This window comes from Salvelinus alpinus, chromosome 6 (genome assembly GCF_045679555.1).
Source record: "Salvelinus alpinus chromosome 6, SLU_Salpinus.1, whole genome shotgun sequence".
In the NCBI taxonomy this organism is placed as follows: domain Eukaryota; kingdom Metazoa; phylum Chordata; class Actinopteri; order Salmoniformes; family Salmonidae; genus Salvelinus; species Salvelinus alpinus.
Genome location: NC_092091.1, coordinates 93475090 through 93498388, shown reverse-complemented (window position 1 = coordinate 93498388; position 23299 = coordinate 93475090). Strand labels below are relative to the sequence as shown.

The 23299-nt window shown below is 47.3% G+C and overlaps 1 protein-coding gene across 2 annotated transcripts in view; it reads right to left on the bottom strand.

Annotated features, from left to right (window-relative positions):
• Nucleotides 1-23299, bottom strand: part of ptpn9b (protein tyrosine phosphatase non-receptor type 9b) — a 28139-nt gene that overhangs the window by 600 nt on the left and 4240 nt on the right. The window contains exons 2-12 of one of the 2 annotated variants that reach the window (XM_071408366.1): nt 21984-22127; nt 21717-21806; nt 16070-16197; nt 15070-15175; nt 10991-11101; nt 9190-10160; nt 8769-8865; nt 6714-6783; nt 3361-3439; nt 539-689; nt 88-295 (exon numbers count right to left, since the gene is read on the bottom strand). In XM_071408366.1, the coding sequence (XP_071264467.1) occupies nt 88-295; nt 539-689; nt 3361-3439; nt 6714-6783; nt 8769-8865; nt 9190-10160; nt 10991-11101; nt 15070-15175; nt 16070-16197; nt 21717-21806; nt 21984-22127 (2155 nt within the window). The remainder of the gene's footprint in view (nt 1-87; nt 296-538; nt 690-3360; nt 3440-6713; nt 6784-8768; nt 8866-9189; nt 10161-10990; nt 11102-15069; nt 15176-16069; nt 16198-21716; nt 21807-21983; nt 22128-23299) is intronic. The other variant, XM_071408367.1, reaches the window with a different exon arrangement.

Here is a 23299-nt window from a genome sequence, read left to right as displayed (position 1 = left end):
AGTGGAGGGAGAGAGAGAGAGGGAGGTAAACAAAGAGAGGGTGGTAGATAGATTGAGAGAGAATACTTGCCATCCCCCACAACCCACCTGTGCGTCCGATGCCTGCGCTGCAGTGTACGACCAGCGGTGGCCCACCTGGAGGTCCCACCCACTCAGCTCCCAGACTCCTCAGCGCCGTCTCCTGCCGCTGCTGCACGTGCTCACGGAAATCCAACATGGCCAACGCACACTTGGGCACCCCGAAGTCTGGCCAGCTGACATACAGGTAGTGGGACACCTCCCTCATCTCACCTGTCTGGAGAGAGAGAGAGAGAGGGAGGGGGAGGGAGAGACACAGAGAGAGAGAGAGAGAGAGGGAGAGAGAGGGAGAGGGAGACACAGGGAGAGAGAGAGAGACACAGAGAGAGACACAGAGAGAGACAGAGAGAGAGAGGGAGAGGGAGGGGGAGACGGAGAGGGAGAGGGAGAGTTCCAGCTGAGACAGCCTGAAGTCCTGGTATAGCTGGATGGATGTGTGTGTGTGTGTGTGTGTGTGTACCTGGCTGTTGTATAGTTCCAGCTGAGACAGCCTGAAGTCCTGGTATAGCTGGATGGATGTGTTCCTAACCAGGAAGAGTCCATGCTGCTCCGTTGTCCCCTCCTCTTTTGGCCAGTACTGACCACACTTCACTCTGCCGCGCTCCACCACCCTGAAACACACACGGTTAGGTTGAACCCAGCCAGAAACACACACGGTTAGGTTGAACCCAGTCGGTCAAATCCAGGTTGAACCCAGTCAGTCACATCCAGGTTGAACCCAGTCAGTCACAAACACAGTTAGGTTGAACCCAGTCAGTCACATCCAGGTTGAACCCAGGTAGTCACACACACGGTGAAGTTGAACACAGTCTGTCACATCCAGGTTGAACCCAGTCAGTCACACACACGGTGAGGTTGAACCCAGTCAGTCACATCCAGGTTGAACCCAGTCAGTCACATCCAGGTTGAACCCAGGTAGTCACACACACGGTGAAGTTGAACACAGTCAGTCACATCCAGGTTGAACCCAGTCAGTCACACACACGGTTAGGTTGAACCCAGCCAGTCACATCCAGGTTGAACCCAGTCAGTCACAAACACAGTTAGGTTGAACCCAGTCAGTCACATCCAGGTTGAACCCAGCCAGAAACACACACGGTTAGGTTGAACCCAGTCAGTCACATCCAGGTTGAACCCAGTTAGACACATCCAGGTTGAACCCAGTCAGTCACACACACGGTTAGGTTGAACCCAGTTAGACACATCCAGGTTGAACCCAGCCAGACACACACACGGTTAGGTTGAACCCAGCCAGAAACACACACGGTTAGGTTGAACCCAGCCAGAAACACACACGGTTAGGTTGAACCCAGCCAGAAACACACACGGTTAGGTTGAACCCAGTTAGACACATCCAGGTTGAACCCAGTCAGTCACACACACGGTCAGGTTGAACCCAGTTAGTCACACACGGTGAGGTTGAACCCAGCCAGAAACACACACGGTTAGGTTGAACCCAGTCAGTCACATCCAGGTTGAACCCAGTTAGACACATCCAGGTTGAACCCAGTCAGTCACACACACGGTTAGGTTGAACCCAGTTACACATCCAGGTTGAACCCAGTCAGTCACACACACGGTCAGGTTGAACCCAGTTAGACACATCCAGGTTGAACCCAGTCAGTCACACACACGGTCAGGTTGAACCCAGTTAGTCACACACGGTGAGGTTGAACCCAGTTAGACACATCCAGGTTGAACCCAGTCAGTCACACACGGTGAGGTTAAACCCAGTTAGACACATCCAGGTTGAACCCAGGTAGTCACACACACGGTGAGGTTGAACCCAGGTAGTCAGTCAGTGTTGGTGAGGTTAAACCCAGTCAGTCAGTCAGTGTTGGTGAGGTTAAACCCAGTCAGTGTTGGTGAGGTTAAACCCAGTCAGTCAGTCAGTGTTGGTGAGGTTAAACCCAGTCAGTCAGTCAGTGTTGGTGAGGTTAAACACAGTCAGTCAGTGTTGGTGAGGTTAAACCCAGTCAGTCAGTGTTGGTGAGGTTAAACCCAGTCAGTCATTGTTGGTGAGGTTAAACCCAGTCAGTCAGTGTTGGTGAGGTTAAACCCAGTCAGTCAGTGTTGGTGAGGTTAAACCCAGTCAGTCAGTGTTGGTGAGGTTAAACCCAGTCAGTCAGTCAGTGTTGGTGAGGTTAAACCCAGTCAGTCAGCGTTGGTGTGGTTAAACCCAGTCAGTGTTGGTGGTGAGGTTAAACCCAGTCAGTCAGTGTTGGTGGTGAGGTTAAACCCAGTCAGTCAGTGTTGGTGAGGTTAAACCCAGTCAGTGGTGGTGGTGAGGTTAAACCCAGTCAGTCAGTGTTGGTGAGGTTAAACCCAGTCAGTCAGTGTTGGTGAGGTTAAACCCAGTCAGTGTTGGTGTGGTTAAACCCAGTCAGTCAGTGGTGGTGAGGTTAAACCCAGTCAGTCAGTGTTGGTGAGGTTAAACCCAGTCAGTCAGTGTTGGTGAGGTTAAACCCAGTCAGTGGTGGTGAGGTTAAACCCAGTGTTGGTGAGGTTAAACCCAGTCAGTCAGTGTTGGTAAGGTTAAACCCAGTCAGTCAGTCAGTCAGTGTTGGTGAGGTTAAACCCAGTCAGTCAGTCAGTGTTGGTGAGGTTAAACCCAGTCAGTCAGTCAGTGTTGGTGAGGTTAAACCCAGTCAGTCAGTCAGTGTTGGTGAGGTTAAACTCAGTCAGTCAGTCAGTGTTGGTGAGGTTAAACCCAGTCAGTCAGTCAGTGTTGGTGAGGTTAAACCCAGCCAGTCAGTGTTGGTGAGGTTAAACCCAGTCAGTCAGTGTTGGTGAGGTTAAACCCAGTCAGTCAGTGTTGGTGAGGTTAAACCCAGTCAGTCAGTGTTGGTGAGGTTAAACCCAGTCAGTGTTGGTGAGGTTAAACCCAGTCAGTCAGTCAGTGTTGGTGAGGTTAAACCCAGTCAGTGTTGGTGAGGTTAAACCCAGTCAGTCAGTCAGTGTTGGTGAGGTTAAACCCAGTCAGTCAGTCAGTGTTGGTGAGGTTAAACCCAGTCAGTCAGTGTTGGTGAGGTTAAACACAGTCAGTCAGTGTTGGTGAGGTTAAACACAGTCAGTCAGTCAGTGTTGGTGAGGTTAAACCCAGTCAGTCAGTCAGTGTTGGTGAGGTTAAACCCAGTCAGTCAGTGTTGGTGAGGTTAAACCCAGTCAGTCAGTGTTGGTGAGGTTAAACCCAGTCAGTGTTGGTGAGGTTAAACCCAGTCAGTGTTGGTGAGGTTAAACCCAGTCAGTCAGTGTTGGTGTGCATTAGAACTCAAGGGTTACCTGGTAGTCATGACAACTATCAGCACCATCTGCTCCCACACCATTCGCCAGAAATCACCAAACGTCTTCGGCAGAGGACCTGTCAACCACAACACAACCATAAAACAACCATAAAACAACCACAACACAACCATAAAACAACCATAACAGTTAAACCATAACACAACCATAACAGTCAAACCATAACTCAACCATAGCACAACCATAAGTCAAACCATACATCCAACTATCCAGCCCTATCCTACTATCAACAGTAGTTAACAACACAGAGAATATGTTCCCCAACAACAGAGAGAATATGTTCCCCAACAACAGAGATAATGTTCCCCAACAACAGAGATAATGTTCCCCAACAACAGAGATAATATGTTCCCCAACAACAGAGATAATATGTTCCCCAACAACAGAGATAATATGTTCCCCAACAACAGAGATAATATGTTCCCCAACAACAGAGATAATATGTTCCCCAACAACAGAGATAATATGTTCCCCAACAACAGAGATAATATGTTCCCCAACAACAGAGATAATATGTTCCCCAACAACACAGAGAATATGTTCCCCAACAACAGAGATAATATGTTCCCCAACAACAGAGATAATATGTTCCCCAACAACACAGAGAATATGTTCCCCAACAACAGAGATAATATGTTCCCCAACAACACAGAGAATATGTTCCCCAACAACACAGAGAATATGTTCCCCAACAACACAGAGAATATGTTCCCCAACAACAGAGATAATATGTTCCCCAACAACACAGATAATATGTTCCCCAACAACACAGAGAACATGTTCCCCAACAACACAGAGAATATGTTCCCCAACAACAGAGATAATATGTTCCCCAACAACAGAGATAATATGTTCCCCAACAACAGAGATAATATGTTCCCCAACAACAGAGATAATATGTTCCCCAACAACACAGAGAATATGTTCCCCAACAACACAGAGAATATGTTCCCCAACAACAGAGATAATATGTTCCCCAACAACAGAGATAATATGTTCCCCAACAACAGAGATAATATGTTCCCCAACAACAGAGATAATATGTTCCCCAACAACAGAGATAATATGTTCCCCAACAACAGAGATAATATGTTCCCCAACAACACAGAGAATATGTTCCCCAACAACACAGAGAATATGTTCCCCAACAACACAGAGAATATGTTCCCCAACAACACAGAGAATATGTTCCCCAACAACACAGAGAATATGTTCCCCAACAACACAGAGAATATGTTCCCCAACAACAGAGATAATATGTTCCCCAACAACAGAGATAATATGTTCCCCAACAACAGAGATAATATGTTCCCCAACAACACAGAGAACATGTTCCCCAACCAGACAGAGAATATGTTCCCCAACAACACAGAGAATATGTTCCCCAACAACACAGAGAATATGTTCCCCAACAACACAGAGAATATGTTCCCCAACAACACAGAGAATATGTTCCCCAACAACACAGAGAATATGTTCCCCAACAACACAGAGAATATGTTCCCCAACAACACAGAGAATATGTTCCCCAACAACACAGAGAATATGTTCCCCAACAACAGAGATAATATGTTCCCCAACAACAGAGATAATATGTTCCCCAACAACACAGAGAATATGTTCCCCAACAACAGAGATAATATGTTCCCCAACAACAGAGATAATATGTTCCCCAACAACAGAGATAATATGTTCCCCAACAACACAGAGAAAATATGTTCCCCAACAACACAGAGAATATGTTCCCCAACAACACAGAGAATATGTTCCCCAACAACACAGAGAATATGTTCCCCAACAACACAGAGAATATGTTCCCCAACAACACAGAGAATATGTTCCCCAACAACACAGAGAATATGTTCCCCAACAACACAGAGAATATGTTCCCCAACAACACAGAGAATATGTTCCCCAACAACACAGAGAATATGTTCCCCAACAACACAGAGAATATGTTCCCCAACAACACAGAGAATATGTTCCCCAACAACAGAGATAATATGTTCCCCAACAACAGAGATAATATGTTCCCCAACAACAGAGATAATATGTTCCCCAACAACAGAGATAATATGTTCCCCAACAACAGAGATAATATGTTCCCCAACAACAGAGATAATATGTTCCCCAACAACAGAGATAATATGTTCCCCAACAACAGAGATAATATGTTCCCCAACAACACAGAGAATATGTTCCCCAACAACAGAGATAATATGTTCCCCAACAACAGAGATAATATGTTCCCCAACAACAGAGATAATATGTTCCCCAACAACAGAGAGAATATGTTCCCCAACAACACAGAGAATATGTTCCCCAACAACAGAGATAATATGTTCCCCAACAACAGAGATAATATGTTCCCCAACAACAGAGATAATATGTTCCCCAACAACACAGAGAACATGTTCCCCAACCAGACAGAGAATATGTTCCCCAACAACACAGAGAATATGTTCCCCAACAACACAGAGAATATGTTCCCCAACAACACAGATAATATGTTCCCCAACAACACAGAGAATATGTTCCCCAACAACACAGAGAATATGTTCCCCAACAACAGAGATAATATGTTCCCCAACAACAGAGATAATATGTTCCCCAACAACAGAGATAATATGTTCCCCAACAACAGAGATAATATGTTCCCCAACAACAGAGATAATATGTTCCCCAACAACAGAGATAATATGTTCCCCAACAACAGAGATAATATGTTCCCCAACAACACAGAGAATATGTTCCCCAACAACAGAGATAATATGTTCCCCAACAACAGAGATAATATGTTCCCCAACAACACAGAGAATATGTTCCCCAACAACAGAGATAATATGTTCCCCAACAACAGAGATAATATGTTCCCCAACAACAGAGATAATATGTTCCCCAACAACAGAGATAATATGTTCCCCAACAACAGAGATAATATGTTCCCCAACAACAGAGATAATATGTTCCCCAACAACAGAGAATATGTTCCCCAACAACACAGAGAATATGTTCCCCAACAACAGAGATAATATGTTCCCCAACAACACAGAGAATATGTTCCCCAACAACACAGAGAATATGTTCCCCAACAACACAGAGAATATGTTCCCCAACAACAGAGATAATATGTTCCCCAACAACACAGAGAATATGTTCCCCAACAACACAGAGAATATGTTCCCCAACAACACAGAGAATATGTTCCCCAACAACAGAGAGAATATGTTCCCCAACAACACAGAGAATATGTTCCCCAACAACACAGAGAATATGTTCCCCAACAACACAGAGAATATGTTCCCCAACAACACAGAGAATATGTTTCTCACCCTGAGTAGCGATGTAAGCGTTGCTCCTCTTGTAGCCGTCCATTAGACTAGCATTGATGTAGTCTGACGTCTTGGAGCGCACACACACACACACACACAGACAGACAGACACACACACACACACACACACACATTAGTTTTCAAGTCAGAACAATGCTCAGGTGCATCCTGTTTCCATTGATCATCCTTGAGATGTTTCTACAACTTGATTGGAGTCCACCTGTGGTAAATTCAATTGATTGGACATGATTTGGAAAGGCACACACCTGTCTATATCAGGTCCCACAGTTGACAGAGCAAAAACCAAGCCATGAGGCTGAAGGAATTGTCCGTAGAGCTCTGAGACAGGATTGTGTTGAGGCACAGATCTGGGGAAGGGTACCGGAACATTTCTGCAGCATTGAAGGTCCCCAAGAACACAGTGGCCTCCATCATTCTTCAATGGAAGAAGTTTGGAACCACCAAGACTCTTCCTAGAGCTGGCCGCCCGGCCAAACTGACCAATGGGGGAGAAGGGCCTTGGTCAGGGAGGTGACCAAGAACCCGATGGTCACTCTGACAGAGTTTCAGAGTTCCTCTGTGGAGATTGGAGAACCTTCCAGAAGGACAACCATCTCTGCAACACTCCACCAATCAGGCCTTTATGGTAGAGTGGCCAGACGGAAGCCACTCCTCAGTAAAAGGCACATGACAGCCCGCTTGGAGGAGTTTGCCAAAAGGCACCTAAAGACTCTCTGACCATGAGAAACAAGATTCTCTGGTCTGATGAAACCAAGATTAAACTCTTTAGCCTGAATACCAAGCATCACCTCTGGAGGAAACCTGGCACCATCTCTACGGTGAAGCATGATGGTGGCAGCATCATGCTGTGGGGATGTTTTTCAGCGGCAGGGACTGGGAGATTAGAGGGAAGATGAACGGAGCAAAGTACAGAGAGATCCTTGATGAAAACCTGCTCCTGAGCACTCAGGACCTCAGACTGGGGTGAAGGTTCACCTTCCAACAGGACAACGACCCTAAGCACACAGCCAAGACAACGCAGGAGTGGCTTCGGGACAAGTCTGTGAGTGGCCCAGCCAGAGACCGGACTTGAACCCGATCGAACATCTCTGGAGGGACCTGAAAATAATTGTGCAGCAACGCTCCCCATCCAACCAGACAGAGCTTGAGAGGATCTGCATAGAAGAATGGGAGAAACTCCCCAAATACAGGTGTGCCAAGCTTGTAGCGTCAAACCCAAGAAGACGGGGCGGCAGGTAGCCGAGTGGTTAGAGCATTGGGCCAGTAACTGAAAGGTTGCTAGATCGAATCCCCCAGCTGACAAGGTAAAAATCTGTCGTTCTGCCCCTGAACAAGGTAGTTAACCCACTGTTCCCCGGTAGGCCGTCATTATAAATAAGAATTTGTTCGTAACTGACTTGCCTAGTTAAATAAAGGTAAAATAAAACTTGAGGCTGTAATAGCTGTCAAAGGTGCTTCAACAAAGTACTGAGTAAAAGGGTCTGAATACTTATGTAAATGTGATATTTCAGTTATTTTATTTGCCAAAAGGTCTAAAAACCTGTTTTTGCTTTGTCATTATGGGGTATTGTGTGTAAATTGATGAGGGGGAAAAACAATTGTAATCCATTTTAGAATAAGGCTGTAACATAACAAAATGTGGAAAAAGTCAAGGGGTCTGAATACTTTCACGAATATTATGGATCAACTGTTAAGATTAAATATTACATCACTACGTCAATCAAATGTATTTATAAATCCCTTTTTACATCAACATAATATTTATAAATCCCTTTTTACATCAACATAATGAAACCAAACTGAGGTTGAACTTGAATGTTATTTTATACTCCCTAATTTTGAATATTGAATAAGGCTGTTAACGTAAAAATGTGGATAAAGTCCAGGGGTCTGAAAACTTTCCCAAAGCATAGAGGGGGCGACTCTCCTCCTCCAACACTACATAGGGAATACCATTTGTATAAATAAATAACAAATAGCATTTGGGACACTTCTGATTTTAGACCTAAATAATGATCCAATCCTGAAACTTACCTCGTCCTCATCATCACAGAGCTGGCAGAGTCTGACACGTGATTGGTCCAGACAGAGGACATCACTGTACCTGTTCTTGATCTGATTGGACAGCTTCCTACACAGAGAGCGAGAGAGGAAGGAAGGAAGTGAAAAGAAGGAGGGAGAGAGAGAGAGATTAGACTATCAACTGCCATTAAAGAGAGAGAGAGAGAGAGAGACAGAGAGAGAGAGACAGAGAGACAGAGAGAGAGAGAGAGAGAGAGAGAGACACAGAGAGAGAGAGAGAGAGAGAGAGAGACACAGAGAGAGAGAGAGATAGAGACACAGAGAGAGAGACAGAGACAGAGAGACAGAGAGAGAGAGAGAGAGAGACAGAGACAGAGAGACAGAGAGAGAGAGATAGAGACACAGAGACAGAGAGACAGAGAGAAAGACTAACTTGCTGTAGTCAAAGCTACCAGTAGGAGTCTCCTTGCGTATCTCTTCGTACTCCTGGTAGATTCCCTTCTTCTTCCTCTTCTTGACGTGCTCCACCAGCTCCAACACGTTCATCCCTACCCCGTCAGGCATGTGTACGGACACCTCTTCCTGGGGACAAGGGTCCTCGCCGGGGTCCTCGTCCGGCTGCGACGCGCCGCACGACGACGACGAGAGTGAGGGACACTGGGACGGCGGGAGGTGAGGGTGGCGCGGGAGAGACTTCTGGGGGAGAGGAGGAACCCCTTCTACCTCATCCTCATCCTCATTTCCGTCCCCTTCCTCGTTCGTTGTTCCGTCGTCGACGGTTTCTGACCCGTCACTCATCGGAATTCCTACTACTTTGTGATGGAGGGGTGTGTCTGGGGGCGTGTCCGACTGGGGCGGTGGCTGACGACCATTCACGCCGCTAACAACCACGGACGCCACCGCCGTCCCGACAACGTTATTAACCCCGAACCCAGGCCCGACCCCGCAGCTACCAGCAGAGCCGTTCCAGTGTTGGTGGTTCCTCTGTGGTCCAGAGCGCCGGGGGCTGCCCTGACCTCGAGTCCTGCCGTTCACCGTACCGCAGCGGACGTGTGGGTTAGCATTACTATCGTCGTAGCAGTTGGAGTTAGCCGTAGCCGCTAACGCTAGCTCGGAGGCTAACGGCAACGGCGAATCTGAGTGGGAGCCTATGGAGGTTTGCGTAGCGGCTAACGTAGCGGCGGCGTTAGCGTTGTGAGGCTCCAGGCTGTAGGAGAGCAACAGGCTGCCCACGCAGTCGTGTGTGTCGTGCGGGTGTGCGTGCGCGTCGCCTGGGGCGGTGTGGGTGTTGACGCAGGACTGTATCCAGGCAACGTGGCTGTACTGGGAGGTTCCGTACAGGTGCTCAGGTAGAGAAGAGACTGGGATGTAATTGGACAGCTCGTGGGCCTTCACTGTACACACCTGGGGAGGGAGGGAGAGACTGTTACACACACACACACACACACACCTGGGGAGGGAGGGAGAGACTGTTACACACACACACACCTGGGGAGGGAGACTGTTACACACACACACACACACACCTGGGGAGGGAGGGAGAGACTGTTACACACACACACACCTGGGGAGGGAGACTGTTACACACACACACACACACACACCTGGGGAGGGAGAGACTGTTACACACACACACACCTGGGGAGGGAGGGAGAGACTGTTACACACACACACACCTGGGGAGGGAGGGAGAGAGACTGTTACACACACACACACCTGGGGAGGGAGAGAGAGAGACTGTTACACACACACCTGGGGAGGGAGAGAGAGACTGTTACACACACACACACACACCTGGGGAGGGAGAGAGAGACTGTTACACACACACACACACACACCTGGGGAGGGAGAGAGAGACTGTTACACACACACACACCTGGGGAGGGAGACTGTTACACACACACACACACCTGGGGAGGGAGAGACTGTTACACACACACACACCTGGGGAGGGAGGGAGAGACTGTTACACACACACACACCTGGGGAGGGAGAGAGAGACTGTTACACACACACACACCTGGGGAGGGAGAGAGAGAGACTGTTACACACACACACACCTGGGGAGGGAGAGAGAGAGACTGTTACACACACACACACACACACCTGGGGAGGGAGAGAGAGACTGTTACACACACACACACACACCTGGGGAGGGAGAGAGAGACTGTTACACACACACACACACACCTGGGGAGAGAGAGAGAGAGACTGTTACACACACACGGTCGTACCCTCTCTCTTAGCTTCTCGCGTACGAAGAGTCTGAGGACGGCGAAGGGAGCTCTGAACCAGAGAGGAGACGACACGATGAACACACACTTCAGACGCGCTGGGAACGCACCCTAGGACACACACACACACACACACACACACACACACACACACACACACACACACACACACACACACACACACACACACACACACACACACACACACACACACACACACACACACACACACACACACACACACACACACACACACACACACAGGTAACGAGTGAATGGAAAAAGAGAGAAAAAGACACAGGGGGACAGGAGGAGATGATGAAGAGGAAGAGAGGAGAGAGAGAGAGAGGAGATGATGAAGAGGAAGAGAGGAGAGAGAGAGGAGATGATGAAGAGGGATATAAAACAGAGAAGGGGGAGAAGTATCAATTGAGAAACTTTAAATACCACCCTATTCCCTATATAGTGCACTACTTTAGACCAGAGCCCTATTCCCTATATAGTGGACTACTATAGACCAGAGCCCTATTCCCTATATAGTGCACTACTAGAGACCAGAGCCCTATTCCCTATATAGTGAACTACTATAGACCAGAGCCCTATTCCCTATATAGTGCACTACTAGAGACCAGAGCCCTATTCCCTATATAGTGAACTACTAGTGACTAGAGCCCTATTCCCTATATAGTGCACTACTTTAGACCAGAGCCCTATTCCCTATATAGTGCACTACTAGAGACCAGAGCCCTATTCCCTATATAGTGAACTACTAGTGACTAGAGCCCTATTCCCTATATAGTGAACTACTAGTGACCAGAGCCCTATTCCCTATATAGTGCACTACTAGTGACCAGAGCCCTATTCCCTATATAGTGCACTACTAGTGACCAGAGCCCTATTCCCTATATAGTGAACTACTAGTGACCAGAGCCCTATTCCCTATATAGTGCACTACTAGAGACCAGAGCCCTATTCCCTATACAGTGAACTACTAGTGACTAGAGCCCTATTCCCTATATAGTGAACTACTAGTGACCAGGGCCCTATTCCCTATATAGTGCACTACTTTAGACCAGAGCCCTATTCCCTATATAGTGCACTACTAGTGACCAGAGCCCTATTCCCTATATAGTGCACTACTTTATACCAGAGCCCTATTCCCTATATAGTGCACTACTAGTGACCAGGGCCCTATTCCCTATACAGTGAACTACTAGTGACTAGAGCCCTATTCCCTATATAGTGAACTACTAGTGACCAGGGCCCTATTCCCTATATAGTGCACTACTTTAGACCAGAGCCCTATTCCCTATATAGTGCACTACTAGTGACCAGAGCCCTATTCCCTATATAGTGCACTACTTTATACCAGAGCCCTATTCACTATATAGTGAACTACTAGTGACTAGAGCCCTATTCCCTATATAGTGCACTACTTTAGACCAGAGCCCTATTCCCTATATAGTGAACTACTAGTGACCAGGGCCCTATTCCCTATATAGTGCACTACTTTAGACCAGAGCCCTATTCCCTATATAGTGCACTACTAGTGACCAGAGCCCTATTCCCTATATAGTGCACTACTTTATACCAGAGCCCTATTCCCTATATAGTGCACTACTAGTGACCAGGGCCCTATTCCCTATATAGTGCACTACTAGTGACTAGAGCCCTATTCCCTATATAGTGAACTACTAGTGACCAGGGCCCTATTCCCTATATAGTGCACTACTTTAGACCAGAGCCCTATTCCCTATATAGTGCACTACTAGTGACCAGAGCCCTATTCCCTATATAGTGCACTACTTTATACCGGAGCCCTATTCCCTATATAGTGCACTACTTTAGACCAGAGCCCTATTCACTATATAGTGCACTACTAGTGACAAGAGCCCTATTCCCTATATAGTGCACTACTAGAGACCAGAGCCCTATTCCCTATACAGTGAACTACTAGTGACTAGAGCCCTATTCCCTATATAGTGAACTACTAGTGACCAGGGCCCTATTCCCTATATAGTGCACTACTTTAGACCAGAGCCCTATTCCCTATATAGTGCACTACTAGTGACCAGAGCCCTATTCCCTATATAGTGCACTACTTTATACCAGAGCCCTATTCCCTATATAGTGCACTACTAGTGACCAGGGCCCTATTCCCTATACAGTGAACTACTAGTGACTAGAGCCCTATTCCCTATATAGTGAACTACTAGTGACCAGGGCCCTATTCCCTATATAGTGCACTACTTTAGACCAGAGCCCTATTCCCTATATAGTGCACTACTAGTGACCAGAGCCCTATTCCCTATATAGTGCACTACTTTATACCAGAGCCCTATTCACTATATAGTGAACTACTAGTGACTAGAGCCCTATTCCCTATATAGTGCACTACTTTAGACCAGAGCCCTATTCCCTATATAGTGCACTACTAGAGACCAGAGCCCTATTCCCTATATAGTGAACTACTAGTGACTAGAGCCCTATTCCCTATATAGTGAACTACTAGTGACCAGAGCCCTATTCCCTATATAGTGCACTACTAGTGACCAGAGCCCTATTCCCTATATAGTGCACTACTAGTGACCAGAGCCCTATTCCCTATATAGTGAACTACTAGTGACCAGAGCGCTATTCCCTATATAGTGCACTACTAGAGACCAGAGCCCTATTCCCTATATAGTGAACTACTAGTGACTAGAGCCCTATTCCCTATATAGTGCACTACTTTATACCAGAGCCCTATTCCCTATATAGTGCACTACTTTAGACCAGAGCCCTATTCCCTATATAGTGCACTACTTTAGACCAGAGCCCTATTCCTAGGGCTCTGGTCACTATTAGTTCACTATATAGGGAATAGGGCTCTGGTCACTAGTAGTGCACTATATAGGGAATAGGGCTCTGGTCTAAAGTAGTGCACTATATAGGGAATAGGGCTCTAGTCACTAGTAGTTCACTATATAGGGAATAGGGCTCTGGTCTCTAGTAGTGCACTATATAGGGAATAGGGCTCTGGTCACTAGTAGTTCACTATATAGTGCACTACTATGAACCGTGTCCCTCTTATAGTAATGTACTATATAAGGTCTGATACATCGAGGACATCGTCCCCCAGTGTCCCTGTGAGTCAGCATTTCACAGTGAAGTCTACACCTGTTGTATTCGGCGCATTTGAAAAATACAAATGAAATGTGTCATTTGGGACACAGGGAGTCATTTGGGACACAGGGAGTCATTTGGGACACAGGTAGTCATTTGGGACACAGGTAGTCATTTGGGACACAGGGAGTCATATGGGACATTTGGGACAAAGGGAGTCATTTGGGACATTTGGGACACAGGGAGTCATTTGGGACACAGGGAGTCATTTGACAGGGAGTCATTTGGGACACAGGGAGTCATTTGGGACACAGGGAGTCATTTGGGACACAGGTAGTCATTTGGGACACAGGGAGTCATTTGGGACACAGGGAGTCATTTGGGACACAGGGAGTCATTTGATAGGGAGTTTGACAGGGAGTCATTTGAGACACAGTGAGTCATTTGACAGGGAGTCATTTGGGATACAGGGAGTCATTTGACAGGGAGTCATTTGGGATACAGGGAGTCATTTGACAGGGAGTCATTTGGGATACAGGGAGTCATTTGGGACACAGAGAGTCATTTGAGAGGGAGTCATTTGGGACACAGGGAGTCATTTGAGAGGGAGTCATTTGGGACACAGGGAGTCATATGGGACACAGGGAGTCATATGGGACACAGGGAGTCATTTGAGATGGAGTCATTTGGGACACAGGGAGTCATTTGGGACATTTGGGACACAGAGAGTCATTTGGGACACAGGGAGTCATTTGACAGGGAGTCATTTGGGACACAGGGAGTCATTTGGGACACAGGGAGTCATTTGACAGGGAGTCATTTGACAGGGAGTCATTTGACAGGGAGTCATTTGACAGGGAGTCATTTGACAGGGAGTCATTTGACAGTGTCATTTGACAGTGTCATTTGACAGGGAGTCATTTGACAGGGAGTCATTTGACAGGGAGTCATTTGAGACACAGGCGGTGTATTACCTTGAGAAGGTCGAGGATCTTGACACAGAGCTCATAGTCAAAGTTCCCATAGCTGGAGTTGGTCATGTCATAGATGAATATTAAACCATCTCTCTGGGTGTCAACACTGGAGAGAGGAAGGGAGGGAGAGAGTTTTCTGTTATCTACATTAAAGGATTGAGAGGTGAAGGAGACAAAGAGAGGACTAATTAAGGAGACAGAGAATAGGACTAATTAAGGAGCGAGAGAATAGGACTAATTAAGGGGCGAGGGAGAGAATAGGACTAATTAAGGAGAGAGAGAATAGGACTAATTAAGGAGAGAGTAGGACTAATTAAGGAGAGAGAGAGAGAATAGGACTAACTAAGGAGAGAGAGAGAGAGAATAGGACTAACTAAGGAGAGAGAGAGAGAGTAGGACTAATTAAAAAGAGAGAGAGAAAGAGTAGGACTAATTAAGGAGAGCGAGAGAGTATAGGACTAATTAAGGAGAGAGAGAGAGAGAGAGAGTAGGACTAATTAAGGAGAGGAGAGAGAGAGTAGGACTAATTAAGGAGAGGAGAGAGAGAGTAGGACTAATTAAGGAGAGGAGAGAGAGAGTAGGACTAATTAAGGAGAGGAGAGAGAGAGTAGGACTAATTAAGGAGAGGAGAGAGAGAGACAGAGTAGGACTAATTAAGGAGAGAGGAGAGAGAGTAGGACTAATTAAGGAGCGGAGAGAGAGAGACAGAGTAGGACTAATTAAGGAGAGGAGAGAGAGAGTAGGACTAATTAAGGAGAGAGAGAGAGAATAGGCCTAATTAAGGAGAGGAGAGAGAGAATAGGACTAATTAAGGAGAGAGAAAGAGAATAGGACTAATTAAGGAGCGAGAGAGAGAGAGAATAGGACTAATTAAGGAGAGGAAGAGAGAAAGAGAGTAGGACTAATTACGAGAGAGAGAGGTAGGGGTAGGGAGAATGGAGAGAGACCGAGAAAAAGAGAGAAATAAAAAGAGAGAATTAAAGTAGGAAGTGGGGGTTACCTCTCGATGGCTTTGTCCAGCTGAAAGATGATGGCCTGCAGCACAGCCCTATGGGTAGTGACATCAGTGGTGGAGTGGAGACGAGCGGTGAACAGAGCCAGAGCAGCACCCTTAGCATCACGACCAGGCTGAAACACAGAGCTTTACTGTAAACACAGCATTCTAGCATCACGACCAGGCTGAAACACACAGAGCTTTACTGTAAACACAGCATTCTAGCATCACGACCAGGCTGAAACACACAGAGCTTTACTGTAAACAGACAGCATTCTAGCATCACGACCAGGCTGAAACACACAGAGCTTTACTGTAAACACAGCATTCTAGCATCACGACCAGGCTGAAACACAGAGCTTTACTGTAAACACAGCATTCTAGCATCACGACCAGGCTGAAACACACAGAGCTTTACTGTAAACACAGCATTCTAGCATCACGACCAGGCTGAAACACACAGAGCTTTACTGTAAACACAGCATTCTAGCATCACGACCAGGCTGAAACACACAGAGCTTTACTGTAAACAAACAGCATTCTAATATACCTTTATTTTACAGTCCTCCTGAGCTTTACTGTAAACACAACAGACAGCATTTTCTACCTCTTTTCTCACATCCTCTCTTCACTTCAGTCTTTCTCTCTCCCCCCTTCCCTCCCCCCTCTCTCTCCTCCCCCCCTCCCTCCCTCCCCCCCCTTCTCTCGGTCTAATTGGTGAGGGTTTGTTCAGACAGCCCCATTCATCATAAGACAAACCCTCAGAGGGAAAGAAGAGGAGAGAGAGAGAGAAGGAGTCAGACGGGAGGGCGAGAGGGCCTGCTGCCTGTCAGCTCACTCTTATCCTTATTTTCCCTCCTCTCAGTGTTTCCTCTCAGCCGTCCTCTCAGGAGGGAGAGAGAGGGAACGTAAGACACATTAGCTGGGCTATTAGTTCAACAAGCTGCCTCTGTTCCTGCCACTGTTCTCAGACACACACAAACGACTTGAGTCCTGACTTTAAACTAAGTTGACTTCCCAAAGGACGCTGTGATTCAAATAAATAGTTGATTCCTGTTTTAGTAGCCTGTGAATCTAGACAGACAGACTGACAGACACACTGATGGAACAGAATCTCCCTGGAAACTGATGCTGTTATTCACTGATGGAACAGAATCCCCCTGGAAACTGATGCTGTTATTCACTGATGGAACAGAATCTCCCTGGAAACTGATGCTGTTATTCACTGATGGAACAGAATCCCCCTGGAAACTGATGCTGTTATTCACCGATGGAACAGAATCCCCCTGGAAACTGATGCTGTTATTCACCGATGGAACAGAATCCCCCTGGAAACTGATGCTGTTATTCACCGATGGAACAGAATCCCCCTGGAAACTGATGCTGTTATTCACTGATGGAACAGAATCCCCCTGGAAACTGATGCTGTTATTCACTGATGGAACAGAATCCCCCTGGAAACTGATGCTGTTATTCACTGATGGAACAGAATCTCCCTGGAAACTGATGCTGTTATTCACTGATGGAACAGAATCCTCCTGGAAACTGATGCTGTTATTCACTGATGGAACAGAATCCCCCTGGAAACTGATGCTGTTATTCACCGATGGAACAGAATCCCCCTGGAAACTGATGCTGTTATTCACTGATGGAACAGAATCTCCCTGGAAACTGATGCTGTTATTCACTGATGGAACAGAATCTCCCTGGAAACTGATGCTGTTATTCACTGATGGAACAGAATCTCCCTGGAAACTGATGCTGTTATTCACTGATGGAACAGAATCCCCCTGGAAACTGATGCTGTTATTCACTGATGGAACAGAATCCTCCTGGAAACTGATGCTGTTATTCACCGATGGAACAGAATCCCCCTGGAAACTGATGCTGTTATTCACCGATGGAACAGAATCTCCCTGGAAACTGATGCTGTTATTCACCGATGGAAACAGAATCCTCCTGGAAACTGATGCTGTTATTCACCGATGGAAACAGAATCCTCCTGGAAACTGATGCTGTTATTCACCGATGGAACAGAATCTCCCTGGAAACTGATGCTGTTATTCACCGATGGAACAGAATCTCCCTGGAAACTGATGCTGTTATTCACCGATGGAACAGAATCCCCCTGGAAACTGATGCTGTTATTCACCGATGGAACAGAATCTCCCTGGAAACTGATGCTGTTATTCACTGATGGAACAGAATCCCCCTGGAAACTGATGCTGTTATTCACTGATGGAACAGAATCCCCCTGGAAACTGATGCTGTTATTCACCGATGGAACAGAATCCCCCTGGAAACTGATGCTGTTATTCACTGATGGAACAGAATCTCCCTGGAAACTGATGCTGTTATTCACTGATGGAAACAGAATCCTCCTGGAAACTGATGCTGTTATTCACCGATGGAAACAGAATCCTCCTGGAAACTGATGCTGTTATTCACCGATGGAAACAGAATCCTCCTGGAAACTGATGCTGTTATTCACTGATGGAACAGAATCCCCCTGGAAACTGATGCTGTTATTCACCGATGGAAACAGAATCCCCCTGGAAACTGATGCTGTTATTCACCGATGGAACAGAATCCCCCTGGAAACTGATGCTGTTATTCACCGATGGAAACACCAGTCGCAGGAAACACATTTGACCATTATGCTTATCGGTCTACAGGTTAATTTGCATTATTTAGTGGAATTAAATTGTCCTGTGTGTGTATTTTCGTTAGTCATCATGTAATCTAATTTATCCAACACAACTACCACACAGCACACAGAGTCTATTTCTGAGAGTGATTTCTCCTGCAGCTCCTCCGCTGGTTGCTGCTGGAGTAAAACATTTATCAGCCCATTCAGTCAGCAACAATTCTAAACACATGTTTAGTGTGTTAAAAACAGTTTTGGCGCAAGATTTAAAAGAGCAACTACTTTAATTTCTCAACTGGTAATTGAAGCTCACCCTCCCATTCAAATACGGGCAACCAGCTAGCCTCCCATTCAAGTACGGACAACCAGCTAGCCTCCCATTCAAGTACGGACAACCAGCTAGCCTCCCATTCAAGTACAGTCAACCAGCTAGCCTCCCATTCAAGTACAGTCAACCAGCTAGCCTCCCATTCGGGTACAGCCACCAGCTAGCCTCCCATTCGGGTACGGACAACCAGCTAGCCTCCCATTCAGGTACGGACAACCAGCTAGCCTCCCATTCAGGTACGGACAACCAGCTAGCCTCCCATTCAGGTAGTGATGAAGAGGGAGACTAACACGGCTGGCCCTGAAGAGGGAGACTAACACAGCTGGTGATGAAGAGGGAGACTAACACGGCCGGCGATGAAGAGGGAGACTAACACGGCCGGTGATGAAGAGGGAGACTAACACGGCCGGTGATGAAGAGGGATACTAACACGGCCGGCGCTGAAGAGGGAGACAAACACGGCCGGTGATGAAGAGGGAGACAAACACGGCCGGTGATGAAGAGGGAGACTAACACGGCCGGTGATGAAGAGGGATACTAACACGGCCGGCGGTGAAGAGGGAGACTAACACGGCGGGTGATGAAGAGGGAGACTAACACGGCCGGTGATGAAGAGGGAGACTAACACGGCCGGCGGTGAAGAGGGAGACTAACACGGCCGGCGGTGAAGAGGGAGACTAACACGGCCGGCGGTGAAGAGGGAGACTAACACGGCCGGCGGTGAAGAGGGAGACTAACACGGCCGGTGATAGCACATGCTCAGATCAAACACACCTCTGGAATACCTAGTCATTTTAAAGATGCCTGAGAAAACCAGGTGGTTTTAACAACGTATGCTTAATTAGGATTTTGCTCGTACGCCGATTAAGATAATCACAGTAAGGTGTTTACATGCCTACTGCCATAATCAGTTTAATATCTAATTATTACCGTGCATGTAAACGTATCGAAAAAATACTGTTTTTTTGTTTCTCTAAATCATTGTCACCATGGTTAATCATAAAAATGTGAATTAAAATGACAAAAATCTCAAATTCAATGAAATGTGAGATCACCGGCCTCTATCATATGACCACATTGATACGGCGTGATCTATTGGCGGGTAAAGAAATTAGCTCATGGAACACAGCCTATTGGAACACACAGCCTATTGGAACACACAGCCTATTGGCACACACAGCCTATTGGCACACACAGCCTATTGGCCAATGCTGTAGTAGGCCCTTCCACACCGAGGATCGGTGATTATCGAGGGGGTAGATTATTGGAAAGATTTTTCAAATAGCTTACTGTGAAGAACTATAGTTTTAATATATTATCATTCGCAATGGAGGTTAAAAAAAAGGATAATTTAAACACTTTCCTACATTTCCACGCAGCAGGCCAGGTACTCTATTCGTGTTCAGGCATGTGCGCTCCCTCAACAGTATCAGGGCAGAGAAACCCAACACACGCTCCCCCAACATAACCAGGGCAGAGAAACCAGACACATGCTCCCCCAACATAACCAGGGCAGAGAAACCAGACACACGCCCCCTCAACATAACCAGGGCAGAGAAACCCGACACACGCTCCCCTAACATAACCAGGGCAGAGAAACCAGACACACGCTCCCTCAACATAACCAGGGCAGAGAAACCCGACACACGCTCCCTCAACATAACCAGGGCAGAGAAACCCGACACACGCTCCCCTAACATAACCAGGGCAGAGAAACCAGACACACGCTCCCTCAACATAACCAGGGCAGAGAAACCAGACACATGCTCCCCCAACATATAACCAGGGCAGAGAAACCAGACACACGCTCCCTCAACATTATCAGGGCAGAGAAACCCGACACACACTCCCTCAACATTATCAGGGCAGAGAAACCAGACACATGCTCATTGCTCACATGGTGCACTGCAAACAAAAGACAATGATTATTTTTTTGACACATCTCGTAAATGATAGTTATGAAATAACCCAAAAGTGTGGCAGGTTGTGAACTCTGCAAACAACGTTTCACGATTCACGAACTCCGAGAATGAGAACGGTAAATGACTGTAATTAATACATGCATTAACAGACATATATACATACAAATGACGGGGATTTAATGGTACATTTACTACTGGTGACACGTAATAGGGAATTAATCAACAACAACAAAACAAAGGGGAAACAATTCACACAATGAATGCGCAAGAATTGGCGGGAGAGAGACTGGCCCTTCTGGAGAGAGAGACTGGCCCTTCTGGAGAGAGAGACTGGCCCTTCTGGAGAGAGAGACTGGCCCTTCTGGAGAGAGAGACTGGCCCTTCTGGAGAGAGAGACTGGCCCTTCTGGAGAGAGAGACTGGCCCTTCTGGAGAGAGAGACTGGCCCTTCTGGAGAGAGAGACTGGCCCTTCTGGAGAGAGAGACTGGCCCTTCTGGAGAGAGACCGGCCCTTCTGGAGAGAGACCGGCCTATATCTTCACCCCTCCCCCTCTTCTTGTCTCAACATTTTGTAAATGATACTCAAGATGCTTTTCACTGACAGCCACAACTCAATAATCAGGTAGTCTCTCTGTAGACACTCACAGGGCCCCGCACTCTTACGCACACTACAACACACACACTCCATCTTCTCACTCACACATAATAAGCACATACATTTATACTGACACTCTACACACACACACACACCCCTCACCAGGACAGTGAACTTTCCGCTGAGCAGTTCAGAGCGAAGAGGTTCCTCCTCTGGGTTGATGTTGAAGATTCCTTCCTTAATCCTCGTGTTCTGATTGGATCAATCACAGACATACATACAGGTCAAGGGTCAACCATTAGCACATTCTGGCATAGGTGGGAATTTACAGTGTATCTCGGGGACTAATAGACACAAAAATGCTCGCACACACACACACACACACACACACACACACACACAGCAGTAGCGTCTGGTCCCTCTCGGTACCTTGTATGCCTGGAAGAGGTGTATTGCTCGGGAGACATCAAACTTGCGTGCCATGAGGAACTTTATGGCGGTTGGCTGAGAGACCAGGGCTGCACTGTGGGGATGCTCCCTGCTACGCACCTCACTCAGAAACTCCTCCACCGCCTGGGGAGGGACGGGGACGGATGGGAGGGACGGGGGGGGGAAGGACAGAGAAGGAACAAGTGAGGGTGAGGTTGGAGAGAGAGGACAGAGAAGCGACAAGTGAGGGTGGGGTTGGGGTTGGAGAGGACAGAGAAGTGACAAGTGAGGGTGAGGTTGGAGAGAGAGGACAGAGAAGGGACACGTGAGGGTGAGGTTGGAGAGAGAGGACAGAGAAGGGACAAGTGAGGGTGGGGTTGGAGAGAGAGGACAGAGAAGGGACAAGTGAGGGTGGGGTTGGAGAGAGAGGACAGAGAAGGGACAAGTGAGGGTGAGGTTGGAGAGAGAGGACAGAGAAGGGACAAGTGAGGGTGAGGTTGGAGAGAGAGGACAGAGAAGGGACAAGTGAGGGTGAGGTTGGAGAGAGAGGACAGAGAAGGGACACGTGAGGGTGAGGTTGGAGAGAGAGGACAGAGAAGGGACACGTGAGGGTGAGGTTGGAGAGAGAACAGAGAAGGGACAAGTGAGGGTGGAGTTGGAGAGGGAGAGAGAGGACAGAGAAGGGACAAGTGAGGGTGGAGTTGGAGAGGGAGAGAGAGGACAGAGAAGGGACAAGTGAGGGTGAGGTTGGAGAGAGAGGACAGAGAAGGGACAAGTGAGGGTGAGGTTGGAGAGGGAGAGAGAAGAAAAGTGAGGGTGGAGTTGGAGAGAGAGGACAGAGAAGGGACAAGTGAGGGTGAGGTTGGAGAGAGAGGACAGAGAAGGGACAAGTGAGGGTGAGGTTGGAGAGAGAGGACAGAGAAGGGACACGTGAGGGTGAGGTTGGAGAGAGAGGACAGAGAAGGGACACGTGAGGGTGAGGTTGGAGAGAGAGGACAGAGAAGGGACAAGTGAGGGTGAGGTTGGAGAGAGAGGACAGAGAAGGGACAAGTGAGGGTGAGGTTGGAGAGAGAGGACAGAGAAGGGACACGTGAGGGTGAGGTTGGAGAGAGAGGACAGAGAAGGGACACGTGAGGGTGAGGTTGGAGAGAGAGGACAAAGAAGGGACAAGTGAGGGTGGGGTTGGAGAGAGAACAGAGAAGGGACAAGTGAGGGTGGAGTTGGAGAGGGAGAGAGAGGACAGAGAAGGGACAAGTGAGGGTGAGGTTGGAGAGAGAGGACAGAGAAGGGACAAGTGAGGGTGAGGTTGGAGAGGG